The 13,262-nt window shown below is 52.5% G+C and overlaps 3 protein-coding genes across 4 annotated transcripts; 2 read left to right on the top strand and 1 right to left on the bottom strand.

The window, feature by feature from the left end:
- The first annotated feature begins 48 nt into the window (after window positions 1–48).
- On the top strand, window positions 49–1,567 carry TIMM8A (translocase of inner mitochondrial membrane 8A). The gene is made up of 2 exons (XM_075106980.1): window positions 49–272; window positions 750–1,567. The coding sequence occupies exons 1-2, from the start codon at window positions 150–152 to the stop codon at window positions 909–911; spliced, it is 285 nt and encodes a 94-aa protein (XP_074963081.1). The 5' UTR covers window positions 49–149; the 3' UTR covers window positions 912–1,567.
- Window positions 1,568–2,460: 893 nt separating this feature from the next.
- Window positions 2,461–6,908, bottom strand: LOC142063336 (magnesium transporter NIPA2-like). 2 transcript variants are annotated; one of them, XM_075106976.1, is made up of 5 exons: window positions 6,729–6,908; window positions 6,128–6,184; window positions 5,347–5,437; window positions 5,051–5,211; window positions 2,461–3,673 (listed from the first exon to the last, which is right to left on the bottom strand). In XM_075106976.1, the coding sequence occupies exons 1-5, from the start codon at window positions 6,865–6,867 to the stop codon at window positions 3,183–3,185; spliced, it is 939 nt and encodes a 312-aa protein (XP_074963077.1). In that variant the 5' UTR covers window positions 6,868–6,908; the 3' UTR covers window positions 2,461–3,182. The 2 variants fall into 2 exon arrangements, with proteins under 2 accessions (XP_074963077.1, XP_074963076.1); XM_075106975.1 differs by having other exon boundaries at window positions 2,461–3,817; window positions 6,729–6,907.
- A 77-nt stretch (window positions 6,909–6,985) lies between these two features.
- On the top strand, window positions 6,986–12,826 carry TAF7L (TATA-box binding protein associated factor 7 like). The gene is made up of 11 exons (XM_075106977.1): window positions 6,986–7,316; window positions 8,030–8,108; window positions 8,269–8,402; window positions 8,796–8,922; window positions 9,135–9,193; window positions 10,207–10,279; window positions 10,689–10,805; window positions 11,005–11,193; window positions 11,295–11,407; window positions 11,720–11,779; window positions 12,377–12,826. Exons 1-11 carry the CDS (start codon window positions 7,251–7,253, stop codon window positions 12,419–12,421), a joined length of 1,062 nt encoding a protein of 353 aa, XP_074963078.1. The 5' UTR covers window positions 6,986–7,250; the 3' UTR covers window positions 12,422–12,826.
- Window positions 12,827–13,262: the final 436 nt, after the last annotated feature.

Below are 13,262 nucleotides of genomic sequence, written 5' to 3'. Positions count from 1 at the left end.
GGCGCGCGGCGGGCGGGCGTGTGCAGCGTGCGCGGAAGGGGCGGACACGGCGCATGCGCGGTGCGGGCGGTGCGCCTGCGCGGCGGCGGCGCGGCACGTAAAGGTCGCGGCGTGGCGGTACCGGTAATACCGGTGGTACCGGTAACGGCATGGACGCGCCGTCCGCCGCCGGGCTGGGCGGCGCCGACCCCCAGCTCCAGCGCTTCATCGAGGTGGAGACGCAGAAGCAGCGCTTCCAGCAGCTGGTGCACCAGATGACCGAACTCTGCTGGGTACGAGCGGCCCGCGAGCGGCGGGCGCGGCCACCGGCTCCGGTGACCGGGCGGGGTGCGGGTCGCGGCCGTGGGGCATGCGGGGCTGCCGGCTCCGGTGAGCGGGGCGGGGTGCGGGTCGCGGCCGTGGGGCAGGCGGGCGGCGCCGCCGCGCTAACCCTTGCCCCAGGGGGAGGAGGGAGATGGGGACCAAATGGAGCCGCCGTGTGAGCGGTCCCAGCCCCGGGGGGCGGCTCTCGGGGAAGGGGAAGCCTGAGAGGACGGGCCAGGAAGAGCCCCAGGCGGGAAGGGACGGGCTAGATGCGCCCGGGGGGATGAGGGTCCCAGGGGGATGGGGATCTCGAGGGGATGAGAGTCCCGAGGGGAGGTGACCCAGGCACGCCCGCGGGCTGGAGAAGGCCAGGAGGCAGGGCCCCGTTGTGCGGGGCGGTCGGGCTGTGGTGCGCCTGGGACCAACGGGTCCCCTGCTATATGCAGGAGAAGTGCATGGACAAGCCGGGTCCGAAGCTGGACAGCCGGGCCGAGACATGCTTCGTGAACTGCGTGGAGCGCTTCATCGACACTAGCCAGTTCATCCTGAACCGGCTGGAGCAGACACAGAAGTCCAAGTCAGCCTTCTCAGAGAGCCTGTCCGACTGAGTGGGACCCGTGCCCCGGGAGATGCCAGCCAGCCCCCCATGAGGCTGGGCGCTCTGCCATGCCAACTCCCGGTCACTCTGCTGCCTGAATGAGCCAGGATCAGCTCTGGGGTTTAGGATTTAATTAAATGCCAGTCTTGGGGAAGTTGCAGCCAGATGAGAGCCCATGACAGAGGCACAGTCACTCCTCCTTGGCGTGATGTGGCCCTGCAGGCCAGCAGCTGTCTGTGCTGGGACTCCTGGGCTGCTAATGCTATGCAGGGAGCATTTGGAACACACCTGCTCAGCTGACGCTCGCATCAGGGGGTACTCCCAGCGGTGATGTGAATCTCAGCTCTGGGTGAGGCCAGCCTGCGACCGCTGCCTTAAATGGTGCTGCACAAAATGAACCCTCCTGTGTAGATGCTATCAAGCCCTGCAGGTGCCATTGCTGTGAAGTCCGGTACAGGTGCCCTTCGTGAGAAGAGCTTGTTGGGCACAGTGATCATCCCAGGCAGTGTCACTACTGGAAAATACTTTCAGGCTTCCATAGGTGTATTGTTCATGTGGCCAAGTGACAAATTTTCAAATTGCAGCATAACTCTGTCAATACTGACTTGCTCCATTAACTGCTTTCCCCTGGTCAATGTAATAAATATTAACTGGGTCAATTTTTAACATGAGATTCTCCTTTGTTCAGATAGATAACCACTGAGAACTGAAAATCTGGCCTTCTTGCCACTCCCCCTCCTTCCCAGTGATCCTGTTTACTGCAGAATTAGTAGAGAGGGGGCATAACTCTATTCTGGCTAGAAGGTCTGCTCTGAATTCTGATTTGTTGCTCAGTTAATTTTGTCCCATGAAGCAAACTTGTTTCTGGGAGAGGCTGTGGCTTTCTTCCTCTTCCCCAAGAGTTAACAGCTCCTGCTGTCCTGTAAAGTAGTTTCTTTAAAGAGACTAAATTCAGGAAATAAGTAATGAGCTACTTTATAACCTCATGCACCTTTACCTGTGGAGATCACCAGAGGGAGGCCTATGACTGTGTCTTCTGGACCTCTGCCCCCAAGACACAGAGAGGAGCTTCTAACTGGAAAAACACAAACTGCTGATCTGTGCTCTGGAAAGGCAGCATAGCATTCAGCAGTGTTTATGTACAGTGTGGCCCTGGGAAGCCTGGAATGACCCACTGACAGTGGCTTGGAGCCCTAGACAAAAACCTGGTGAAGCAGTTCTGCACAGGTCCATTTGCCGTGTGTGGCTGGTCAGGGCCTGTGATCTCCTAACATGGGTGGCTTGTAGCCAGCAGCCTTCCTGGTAACAACTTCAGGATGTGTTAAACAGCTATGCAGATATAAACCCACATAAGTGAGGACATGGCTGTCTACTTTCAGAAAATTACCTCAATAGCTAAAGACTCCTGGTTCACTCCTGTTCCCACAGTAAGTGATTCCCTTTCCTGTCCCTGTCTTGAGTTTCTCTCGAGCATCTGCACAGTTCTTCCTACCCCTGTAATCTTTCATGCCTTTCAGTGCTGGCCCAGCTCTCGGTACAAATGTATCACTAGCCAGTCATTAACTGAACAAATCAGTGTTTAATAGAATACAGTAAGCAGGTGCTTCATCAACCTGCACAGCAGATGTTGTGTGAAGAGGTTGGTCCCTCCATAAGAGCCACAGCAGCATGTGGCAGCACCACTGAAATTTTCCAGTTTTGGCTGTATTGTGTTCTTTGGATGTGAATCTGTAAATAAATTCTAGCAGAGTGAGCAAAACAAGTACTTGACAGAGAAATTTTTGACTTAATATTCTGGGTATGTCATCTTTAAAGCCAGACATCCATCTTCTCTCCATGTAATCTTAGCACCATGTTAGATTATTTTGAAACTGTTAATCTTCTAAGCATATTTTTAAAAAATGCTGTGAGGCCTCCCCAAATGCATGGTCTTTGCATTCAGTAAGGGTTAGCACTGTGTTAGTGCTGCAGGCCTCTGCACAGCCAAAGCCTCTGTCCTGACGAGGGTGGATCAACTCTTCATGTAAAAGAACAATGAAGAGGCACCAGATCACAGGAACTGGGTGGTTTCCAAGGCTCCTGTCTGTAGCCACAGGAGGCTGCTGTCTCTGTCAGCCTCCTGGCAGTGGCAGGTCACCCATCTTGCATCTGGGGCAGGTAGATGGTAACTGCCAACTCCTGCTCTTGCGGCAGTAGCTGGCAGCAGCTGAGGCAGCATGTTCAACCTTGCAGTGGAGCTGCTCAGCACTGGGAGCAGAAAGCTAGCAGTTCAGAGGCTTCCTCACATGCTTTCACCTTCCTCCTCCTCTTCTTCCTCTGCACTCTGAGAGCTTTTATCCTCTGAGGGCAGAAGAGGCTGGTGCTGACATGACTGGTGTCTGTCTGCACTCCTCCACAAGGTGTGCAGATCTGCCCTGCCTTGCTGCAGGAAGAGGGGCAGGAGGTCAGGGGTGAAGGGCATGTCCCTGAAGGCGTGCAGGAGGAAGATGCCAGACACGATGGTGAGGAAACCACTGATGGTGCCAATGATGTTGTCTAGCACCATGTGTTGCCACTCCTTGAAGAGGATGGCAGAGCACATCATGACTGCTGTAGTGAAGAGCACGTAGTAAATCGGTGTGACCACAGATGTGTTGAAGATGTCCAATGCTTTGTTCAGATAGTTGATCTGGATGCTGATGCAGATCACCAGGCACACCAGGAGCACCCAGCCCAGTGGTTCTCTCAGGACTGGCTTCCCAGAAAACAATTCTTTCAGGGCAATCCCCAAGCCTTTGACACAGGACACAGAAAGCGAGCCAATGGCAGAGCAGACCAAAACATAAACGAGGACATTGCTTTGTCCATAACGCGGACCAGCCACAAAGATAAGCAGAAGGGAGCTCACCAGGACACATAGAGCAAATACAATGAATCCTTGGGGAAAGAAGAATTAAAGAGCTCTATCAGAGAACAGTAGCACCAGTGACAGATCTAACTGAACAGCACATAGAGATGGAGGACAGGCAGGTAACTGCCTCATCAGTCTGTCTTTTTAGCCTCCACCTGTGGGGACCAGGGTTGGCCTCTAGTCTGAGCAAAGTTGTAGAGACAACAGCAGCTCCTTACAGTGCTCATCATAGCACCACCCCACAAGACAGCCTGTCAGGGGATACAGCTACCCATGCTGGAAGGGGTAGGGGCACAGCTCTGCAAGAGGCCCAAGAGGGTGGCAGAAGGCTTGGGAAGCCCTAGTTGAACTCTGCAGGCTGTGGTGGGATAAAGAGGAAAGCGCCACATCACAGGCGTGTGAGGCCCTGCCAGACCGCTCGCCCTAATGAGCGGCAGCACCTACCTGTTACTCTGCTTTGCTCTTCTCCCTGTGCTTCCTGCTTCCATCTCCTGTGGCTTATTCTGCCATTCATGCTACTGCCCAAATCATATCCTTGCAACCTGATTCATCCTCTAACATAAATATCAGGACTACTTCATCGTGGGTGTAACTCCTTGATTCACTCATTCATCTTTGCCTGAAGTTCCTCCTGTCTTCCCTCAGCCACACCCACTGCCACCTTCACGTACAGGAATTCCCTCTCCTATCTGGGCACTACCACGGGCCAGCCCCTTCTACTGACAGCTGCAGCTAGTTCCTATGTTCTTAACTTTTTGCATCTATACTTCATAGGTAGTACAAAAAAAGCACCCTTGGTAACTCTTAATGACCCAAGTTCTCATTCTTGCATTGGCACAGACCCAGTGACTTAGGAGCATCACCCAGACTCCCTCTCTGTGAAGTGGGGTTCCTGTCTGCTTCTTTGATCAGGAGTCAAGAGGACTTGACAGTCCTAAAAAGCCATTCTGAAGCTGACATGTTCCCCTGTGTTTTGAGCTAGTTAGTAAGGTGTAAATCCTCTGAGCACATGCATCAAATGCTGTTTGACTGTCACCATCTTTCATATTTAGAGTGTGGAGACCCCAGCCTTTTCCCATCACAGAGGGCAATCTGCAAGCTATCCTGAACACAGGGGAATGTTTCTTCCACTGGTGTGCAGAACAAGAAACAGCTCTATTACCATTTAGTTCAGTCCTTCCCAGTCTAGCCAAGCTGTATCCTACCTTCTACCATCGTTTTCAAGCCTGAAGTTGACAGGACCCCTTTTATTTAAGTACCTGGATCTTTCAGCTTCTCTGCCATTGATGCCAGGCTGGAAACTTCTTCTTCCTGTGGAGCATGGATCACCATCACTGTGGAGCCCAGGATACTCAAGATGCAGCCAATCTTCCCATGAACATTCAGCTGCTCATTCAGGAAGGTAGAGGACAGAACTGCACTGAAAGATAGTAAAAAAAAAATCCCAAATGAATTAGGCCAAAGGATGGAGTACCTGAGGGCAGAGACAGAGGAAAGCAGAGCAACTGCTTTCACCACTAAGGGGTGAGGTAAGGGTGTTTCTGAAGCTGCTTACCTAACAAGGACACTTAGAGCACCCAGTGGAGTTACCAGCGTTGCAGGGGCAAAGGCATAGGCAGCAAAATTTGCTGCTTCTCCAACTCCCACTGCAAGAGAAACTCTGTAGGTGAGCATTAAAGTAGGGACAATTCAGCATAATACAAGTTTGAGTGCGGTCAGAAGACAGCCTCAGTTTCCACCTGAGCATCCCGTGTTTCTCTGAGGGATGTCATGCAACCAGGAACGAACAGCACTAGCAAGAACAAGCAGAAGCCCACTCTAGGTTCTCTTGGGAAGAGAAAGCTTGTGGTTACACATGGTGATCCTTAGTTACATGTGGAGCAGTAACCACAGAAAAATATTTCCATAAAGTCCTCAAAGCTGAAAGGAATCTTGACCCATTTCATATTTCTAAGTCATGTTCTTCTGGAACAGCTTTTACAGCTTTTTAAAGGGTAAATCAAGTACAATTGGTTATTAACATTGGAAAGTGTATAATAGAGCTGCACATCCACGGTGCTGGATGTGCCTTTATAACTACATCATCTGGGCAGGCCATTTCAGAATCATTTAACCCAACCCAGTCAGACCAGCTACTCAACTCCTGTTAGCAGAGAAACCTGGTAACGCATGAGACTTTACAGTATTTTAGAGTTACAATTAGATCACCAACATCCTCAGACACTCAGATAAAAATCAAGCAAACAATGATCATAATAAAACACAAAAGCAACTGGAAACAATGACAAACACACTCTTTAAGTGTGTCTTGCTACCGTTTCAGAGCAGGTACTTACTGCACAGCAGCCCTGCCCACCAAAGCCACTCCTGCAGGTATGCATGACCTCCTTGGCCTAAGTAGGGAAGAAAGAGTAATAACAAACTTCAGGTGAAGCCACGCAAAAGGCTCATTATCCTGCTGGAACTGCCTTGGAGAAGCAAGCGGGAACAGCCTGAACTCCTCTATGTGCGAGGCTGCCTTGGGCCTGCCTGTCTTGTCACGTATTGGCCTGACCCAGACATGGGCAAGCACTGATTCTGTTTACCCTAAAAGCAGAGATTTTATCCCCTGGTTATCCTGCGTTTGAAAGACAGCAGTTTCAAGAACACATGAGTCGTCGCAGAAAGGTGACTTTGTGGCTATGGGCCATGGCTGGCGATCCCTATGGAAAGGCTACTTTTAGACCAAAAAGCCCCACAGGCAAGGAGGGGGGCGGCCGAGGCCCAGCGCTGGCCGGGCCGTCCGGGTGGAGGCTGACGCGGCCTGCGGTGTCCGGGGACGGCGCCTCCGGGGGGAGCGCCTGCAGCGGCAGCCCGGGGGCGGCTGCCACGGGCCTCAGGTGGAGGCACCGGGGCGCTTGGCCCCTTCCCCCCCGCCACGCCCGGGGTCGGCGGTACCTGCCCTGGCGCGGCCGCGGCGGCACAGACGGAGCAGCCCCTTCTTCTTGAGGATGAAGCTGCTGCCGATGAAGGCGCTGGAGGCCAGCGCCAGGCCCAGCCCCACGTAGAAGCCCGCCCGCGCTCCCGCACCCCCCATGGCAGCGCCGCCGCCGTCGCCGGCCGCTACTTCCGGTGCGCCACCAACACCCTTCCCCCGGCGCCGGGCGGGGGGAGCCTATGCCGGCACACCGGGCCTGGCTTCCGCCCGGGCCGGCGCCGGGGAGCGGTGGCGGGGCGGACTCCGGCAGCCCGGTTTGGGGCCGGGGCCAGCGAGTGCTGGGCGGGCCCTGCCGGGGGTATCATCCCCACAGCAGCGCGGCCCCGGGCGCCGGAAAGGCCTCAGGTGGCCCCGCCGCCGCCCCAGCGCGGGGCGCCCGTGGGTGAGAGCCTGGCCCGGGGGTGCTGGGCCGGGGTTATCCTGTAGGAGCCTTCTCAGCGGTGAGGTAACTGTAGCTCGTTCTCCAAAGTGAAGAAGAAAGGATGAGTAAGAACAAGGACGATGCTCCGCACGAGCTGGAGAGCCAGTTCGTGCTGCGGCTGCCGCCGGTAAGAGACTGCTCGGTCCGGTGGAGCTGAAGCGGCCACCATCACGCTTCATACGCGGCTCAGTCTAGTTTGCTTGGCGAGCACGGGGGTTGGGAGAGGGACTAGCAAGGCGGGTGAAGTCAGTGGGAAATCTGCGGACCTGGCAGGGGACATGGAAGAGACAGGGTGCATTTGGCCTTGGGTAGACCATTCCCACTCACTTGAACAGATTTTCCACGGCCACTCGTGAGAGGTGCTCCTGCGACACAGAGCAGTAGGCTTGGAAGACAATTTAGAGGATTAGGGAGGAGACTTCTGTAAGGGAGGGGCTTTAGCAAATGCTGGGTCTTCAGTTGCCATGGCTGTCAGTGCACTTGATGGTATCTGCTTAAAGCTGAGACAGTGCCCTGCTGAGGCTGTGAGAGCTTGGTGAGGGGAGTGCTAACTTCCCCCAGAGCTGTGGTCCGCCGGCAGGGTATCTCTGTCAGGTGCCTCACGCTACTGTCACAGCTGTATTGTGTTGGGGGTGTGTGGAGGGCACTGGGAATAGCAAAGCCACAGGGGTAACCTGCGGTACTGGGAGGAGGGTGTAATTTTCATTGTGGCTCTTGCAGTTGGTTTTCTGTGTTAGGATGGCAGGGGTGTTTAAAGCTAGGTAGGTTGGACAAAAAACCTTCAGTGATTCTCTGAGGAAGCACACCTAGCCCTGACGTAAGTCTGTCCAACCTTCCCAGGAATATGCATCCACTGTGCGGCGAGCAGTACAGTCTGGGAATGTCAACTTGAAGGACAGACTCACCATTGAGCTACACGGTGAGTGAGCAGGATCAGGGCATATTAAAACTCCTCTGACTGTCCACAAGCGAAGCTGTGCAACTTGCATTTGTTTTCCTGTGTAATTTGTGCTGCCCAGTAATGTATTGCTTGATTGCTGTTTAGCGACAGCACTAACCTGTCCTGTGGCTTTCCGTAGCGGATGGGCGCCATGGGATTGTCCGCGTAGACCGGGTGCCGCTGGCAGCCAAGCTGGTGGATCTGCCCTGCATCATCGAGAGCTTAAAAACCATTGACAAGAAAACCTTCTATAAGACAGCAGATATTTGCCAGGTATCAGCTATCCTTCTTGCCTGCCCCAACAGCTTAATTCCTTGCTCCCCTCTCCAGGAAAACCCTTGTACACTTTGGCAGCTGGACACCCGGTATAACATGGCCGATTTTTGTATTCTCACAATATTAGCAGTTTAAAATTCCCTATTCCACTTTGTGTTTAGAAATTGAGTTTCTGAAGCATGAAATGTGGTTGTCCTTGAAACAGCTTAACTGCTGCTGTGCTTAGATACAAACTGAGCCCATATATTGTGTTTCTGGTAGCCCATGCCCCTGAATCCCTTTGGCTCACAACATGCGGTGGGCAGTCACTGTTCACTTTCCAGAAGAACTTTTACATCCTTTTGTCTTTGTTATGGCTAAGCATCCTTTGTGTTTATGGGGGGATTCCAGATGCTTGTTTGCACTGTGGATGGTGATCTCTACCCACCTTTGGAAGAGCAAACTGTGAGCACTGACCCCAAGGCAAACAAGAAGAAGGACAAGGACAGAGAGAAGAAATTCATCTGGAACCATGGCAGTTGAGTAGAGGCTGTGCCAAACCCCTCCTGCGTCCCACTACCCCAGTGTACCCACAGCTGTGCAGGGCACTCACCATTGCAGTGTCCCAGCTGTGCTGCTGCTCCGTTTGCAGTGCTCTCTCTGTTCTTAAACAGACCTTCTCCCTTTTGGCATGCAGCAATCCCATTAGGCCACCTGCCTGACATATGCAATCTGTTTCCTCTGTCACAGTCACTCTTCCCCTGAAAAATGTACGGAAGAGACGATTCCGGAAGACAGCTAAGAAGAAGGTGAGTTGCATCTCACATAGATGCAAACGCAGTAACCAAGGGATAGGAAGGCAGGGATATTAGAGCTGTAACTGTCTATTAGTCCAGAAAAAACATGTAATTTCTTAACGTTGCTTCATGTGTTTCCTTGCCTGAGATGAGTGCGAAGGGAGGGTAGTACATTTAAATGCTTCTTTGAGTGCTTCCTCCATGTTTTCCAAGACGCTTCTGAGGGGAAGATCCTCTGTGCAGAGAACTGCTGGACTCCACTCCTGTGGCTGCCTTGCCCTAGCACATCTTTTCCTGTTCATAGAGAAGAAAGGAAGACATATGGAAATGAGGCTTCACTCATTCCTGCTTTCCCAGCTGAAATCTCCTCTCTATGCATGGCCCGTTCACTTCCTCAACAAGCAACACTACAAATAGAAAAACTGTCATGTCAGCTGGAGGAGTGACAACAGATGGAGATCAGAGACTGTCTCTGTGCCTATGCACAAGCCAGGCAAGGTGTTGAGGAGATGCAGCATCGTGAGGCTGGGAAGACTTGTTCTTCTCTGCTTTGCAGTTTCTGAGAACAAGATGGGGTGCTATTTTGCATGACATTTGGGAAACAAGTTATTTGAGACATTCTTAGGGCCCACAGGAGAGATTTGATGTCACTGCATTAAGATTCCTGGCTAATTTAAAAGAGAAAAATGAAACCACCTTCTGAGTGTGATGGGAAGGAGTTGAGTTGACCGTCCATTAGAAAACAGCAGCTTGATGACTTCCTGTGTATGCACGGGAAGTCTTATTTCATAAGTAGTCTAAGTACAAAAGTGGGAGTATACAACCACCAAGAAGCTCTGTACGAAAAAGATGGATTGCTTTCTGGAGGTGCATAAATTACTTCTAGGGTGAGCATGAGCAAAGGCTGAGCAGAAAGCATAAGAGAAGAAAGGCTGTCCAGAAGTGGAGGGTTGGAGTTGACCAGCACCAGCAGCCTGCACGAGGCTTTTAACGGTGTCTCTCTTCTCTTCCCCTCCCTGGCCCAGTATATTGAGTCTCCTGATGTGGAAAAAGAGGTGAAGCGTCTCCTGAGCACAGATGCTGAAGCTGTCAGTGTCCGTATCCTTTTAGGAGAAAAACGGCTCAAGTGGGGGCCAGGACATGCTTCTTTGTCTTGGGGGTTGTGGAAGCGAGAGACAAGTTCAGCTTTGTGTGGGTGTGAGAGACTGGGAGATAAGCACACAAGAGGCATTGAGGTCTTGGAGCTTCATATTTGCCTTGTTCAAAGCTCATTGTTTCTTCGTGGTGACCTTGCTTGTGGACTGTACTATTGTACTGAGCAGGAACTTAAGTAACAGCAGAGGAGAAGTCATCAAAAAAGAGGGCTGGGGTGGTTCATCTTGGATATCCATAGCTGCAAGGCCAGACTTGTTGGAGGGGCAGTGATCTGCAGTTTTTAGCATTCTTTTGTTGTACCGCATCTTTCATGTTCCTCTTTTTCCCTTGACTCGTTTCTTCTTGCTGACAGGCTGGGAAGTCATTGCTGAAGATGAAACAAAAGAAGTAGACAACCATGGTTCACTCACCAGCCTGGATATCTCCTCCCCAGGGATGTCAGGACATAAGCAAGGCCATGGCTCCTCAGGTGCAGTGGGGAAGGCTGTTGTTTTCTTTCTAGCCATTAAGTAATCGGTTGGACCCATTCTGTCTGGGCTAAGCCCTAACCAGACCAAAGGAGAGAGGGCATTGAGACAGGCACCCTGTACTGATCTCATCCGTGGCAGGCAAAGGGTGCTGGAAGGTCATCAGCTGTGTTTTACCTCTTCCCTTTTGCACCCCCCTAGAACATGATGAACTGCGTGAGATATTCAATGACATCAGCAGCAGCAGCGAAGATGAAGATGAGAGGGATCATCATGATGATGAAGACCTGAACATCATGGACACTGAGGAGGACTTGGAGAGGCAGCTGCAGGACAAGCTGAATGAGTCCGATGGGCAGCAACAGGAGAACGAGGGGTCCAACCAGATAGGTGAGTTGGTGGCAGAGTGCAGCAGAATCACCAGGGCGCCAGGCAGGCTATGCTGCCCAGCTCTGCTGCTGCTCTGGGTCTGAGCTCACTATCTCTTCCAGTCATGGGGATCCAGAAACAGATTGACAACCTGAAAAGTAAACTCCAGGAAACCCAGGACAGGAGGAAGCGCCAGGAAGATCTCATCATGAAGGTGGAGAACCTAGCCCTCAAGGTGAGAGCTCTCCTGGGGTCTCTTCAAGTCTTCTACTCAGCGCTGTCTTGCCATTAGATCCAGAAGAATGATTCAGTTGTTGCCCTGGAAAAGCCAGGGACCTTTGCCTGGTGGGTTAAAAATAATTGTGGTGTGACCATATATGTTCCAGCATTTCCTGATGGAGGCAAAACAATCCATGAAACTGCAGGAGATGGGGATGCTGGTTGTCAGTGCAGCTTGGGGCTTGCTGCGCCATTTAACATATTTTGACAGCACCCATTCAGCTGAGAACACTTTGGTAACCGTGGTCTGGCATGTTTGTCTCTGCAGACCCGTCTCCAGGCTGTGCTGGATGAGTTCAAGCAGCAGGAAGAGCGAGAAAAGCAGCAGGTGAGGAAACTCCCATAGTGGAGTAGGAGGGGGCACGACACGGTTCTAGGCTTGGCCTCTGACAAAGTTTCCTGGACCTTGTACTACACCAGCTGCTTTGAACTCCAGTGTTACAGGTCAGGTGTGGGCGTACCTCATCTGTGCTTGCATGGAGCTTCCTAAGGGACAAGGATGTATAGGAAATGGGGTTGATTGCAGCCTTCCTTCTGGAGGAGCAGTGAGCCAAAACATGTCTAGTCAGCAGTCCAAGGCTGCTAGGATTACTGCCTGGGGTAAAACATCACAGAAACCCACTAGCACCCATGTACAAGAAAGGCAGTAGCCATGGGGTCTTGGCAGATTTCCTGCCTGGGCAGCTCTGCTGAGTTTCAAACAGGTACCAAGGCAGGAGGTTCCCACTCCCAAGTTCCTGTTGTGCAGCTTAGGCTTGTGGGCCAAGTTCTGCCCCAGAGGTGCCCAGGCACGGCTCCCTGTGACGTACAGGTGAAGCAGCCCCTGGCATAGGTGGAAGATCCGCAGAAACACAGAAGTGCTTGGACTGGAGCTGCCAGGAGTCCCAGCTGTGCTTTACTGTAATGCCTCACTCCCTCTTTCCAGATGACATCCCTGCAGGAGCAGCTGGAGTCCCTCATGGAGAAGTGAGGAGCAGGCCTGGGTCTCTTTACCTGTGAGCGGAGCTGGAAGTGTTTTTCCTCTGCCATGCTAAAGTCTTTGCTGTAGTCACACACCTCTGCTGCCAGATGTGCTGCTGGGCAGTGCTAGAGGCTCCATGTCCAGAGCTGCTCTCACATACATTGTGCTGGGCTTGGCTGAGTGGAGCTAAAGAATTGGACTGTGTCTGTGAAAGCAGTCAGAACACCGGATTTACTGTAAATATTCAGCACCGTTTTCCCAGAAGTGTGTAGTTCTCCCCAGGACAATGTGGTGCTCCTTTCTGCATCTTACTGAGTCTTGGACTTGATGGGCTTGGCCTGGTAGGAGTTTGTTCTTCTGTTTTGGGAATGCTTGTGTCTGCAAACCAGGCTCAATAAAGCACCAGTTCCATTCCTGGTCTGTTCCTCTGTGGTTTCTGGAGCACAGGTTAGCACTCCCTCTTGCCAGCTTGTGCCTGACCAGACATAGCCCCTGGCTGGTGCTCACACCAGCATTGCTCGGCTCCTTCGCTGAAATGCTCCTTGTGTGGCTGGGGCAAAGGGGGACTGTGCGCAAAGGGGACCCCGCAGACTGTCACTGTGGGAGGAATGAGGCCCCCGTGATCAGGGAGTTTCTTTAATTCCTCACAGACTAGGCAGGCAAATCCCAGATTAACCTGGCAGGGTGGGAAGAGGATTATAAAGGCAGTTCCAGAACGCAACTAAAGGCACTACGGGCTTCACCAAGGGTGTGCCACAGCAGGGCACCCCTCTCACAACCCAAAGGGCAGGGGAAGGGGAGAAGTCTTCCAAGCTCTATCCCCAACACAGAAAGCAAAAGGCCAGCAGCA

Source organism: Phalacrocorax aristotelis, chromosome 11, assembly GCF_949628215.1.
Source record: "Phalacrocorax aristotelis chromosome 11, bGulAri2.1, whole genome shotgun sequence".
NCBI lineage: Eukaryota > Metazoa > Chordata > Aves > Suliformes > Phalacrocoracidae > Phalacrocorax > Phalacrocorax aristotelis.
The sequence above is the reverse complement of the archived record's forward strand: the minus strand, read 5'-3'. Positions and strand labels throughout refer to the sequence as shown.

What these genes read in the sequence shown, in the direction of transcription:
- TIMM8A (XM_075106980.1), top strand. Translation starts at nt 150, where the DNA reads ATGGACGCGCCGTCCGCCGCCGGGCTGGGCGGCGCCGACCCCCAGCTC. An exon ending in AGATGACCGAACTCTGCTGG is followed by an intron (nt 273 to 749) that starts GTACGAGCGGCC and finishes TGCTATATGCAG; the next exon opens with GAGAAGTGCATGGACAAGCC.
- TAF7L (XM_075106977.1), top strand. Translation starts at nt 7,251, where the DNA reads ATGAGTAAGAACAAGGACGATGCTCCGCACGAGCTGGAGAGCCAGTTC. An exon ending in AGACAGCAGATATTTGCCAG is followed by an intron (nt 8,403 to 8,795) that starts GTATCAGCTATC and finishes GGGGGATTCCAG; the next exon opens with ATGCTTGTTTGCACTGTGGA. An exon ending in AAGAGCGAGAAAAGCAGCAG is followed by an intron (nt 11,780 to 12,376) that starts GTGAGGAAACTC and finishes CCCTCTTTCCAG; the next exon opens with ATGACATCCCTGCAGGAGCA.
- LOC142063336 (XM_075106975.1), bottom strand. Translation starts at nt 6,867, where the DNA reads ATGGGGGGTGCGGGAGCGCGGGCGGGCTTCTACGTGGGGCTGGGCCTG. An exon ending in GTGGGCAGGGCTGCTGTGCA is followed by an intron (nt 5,438 to 6,127) that starts GTAAGTACCTGC and finishes TTTCTCTTGCAG; the next exon opens with TGGGAGTTGGAGAAGCAGCA. An exon ending in GCTCTAAGTGTCCTTGTTAG is followed by an intron (nt 5,212 to 5,346) that starts GTAAGCAGCTTC and finishes ACTATCTTTCAG; the next exon opens with TGCAGTTCTGTCCTCTACCT.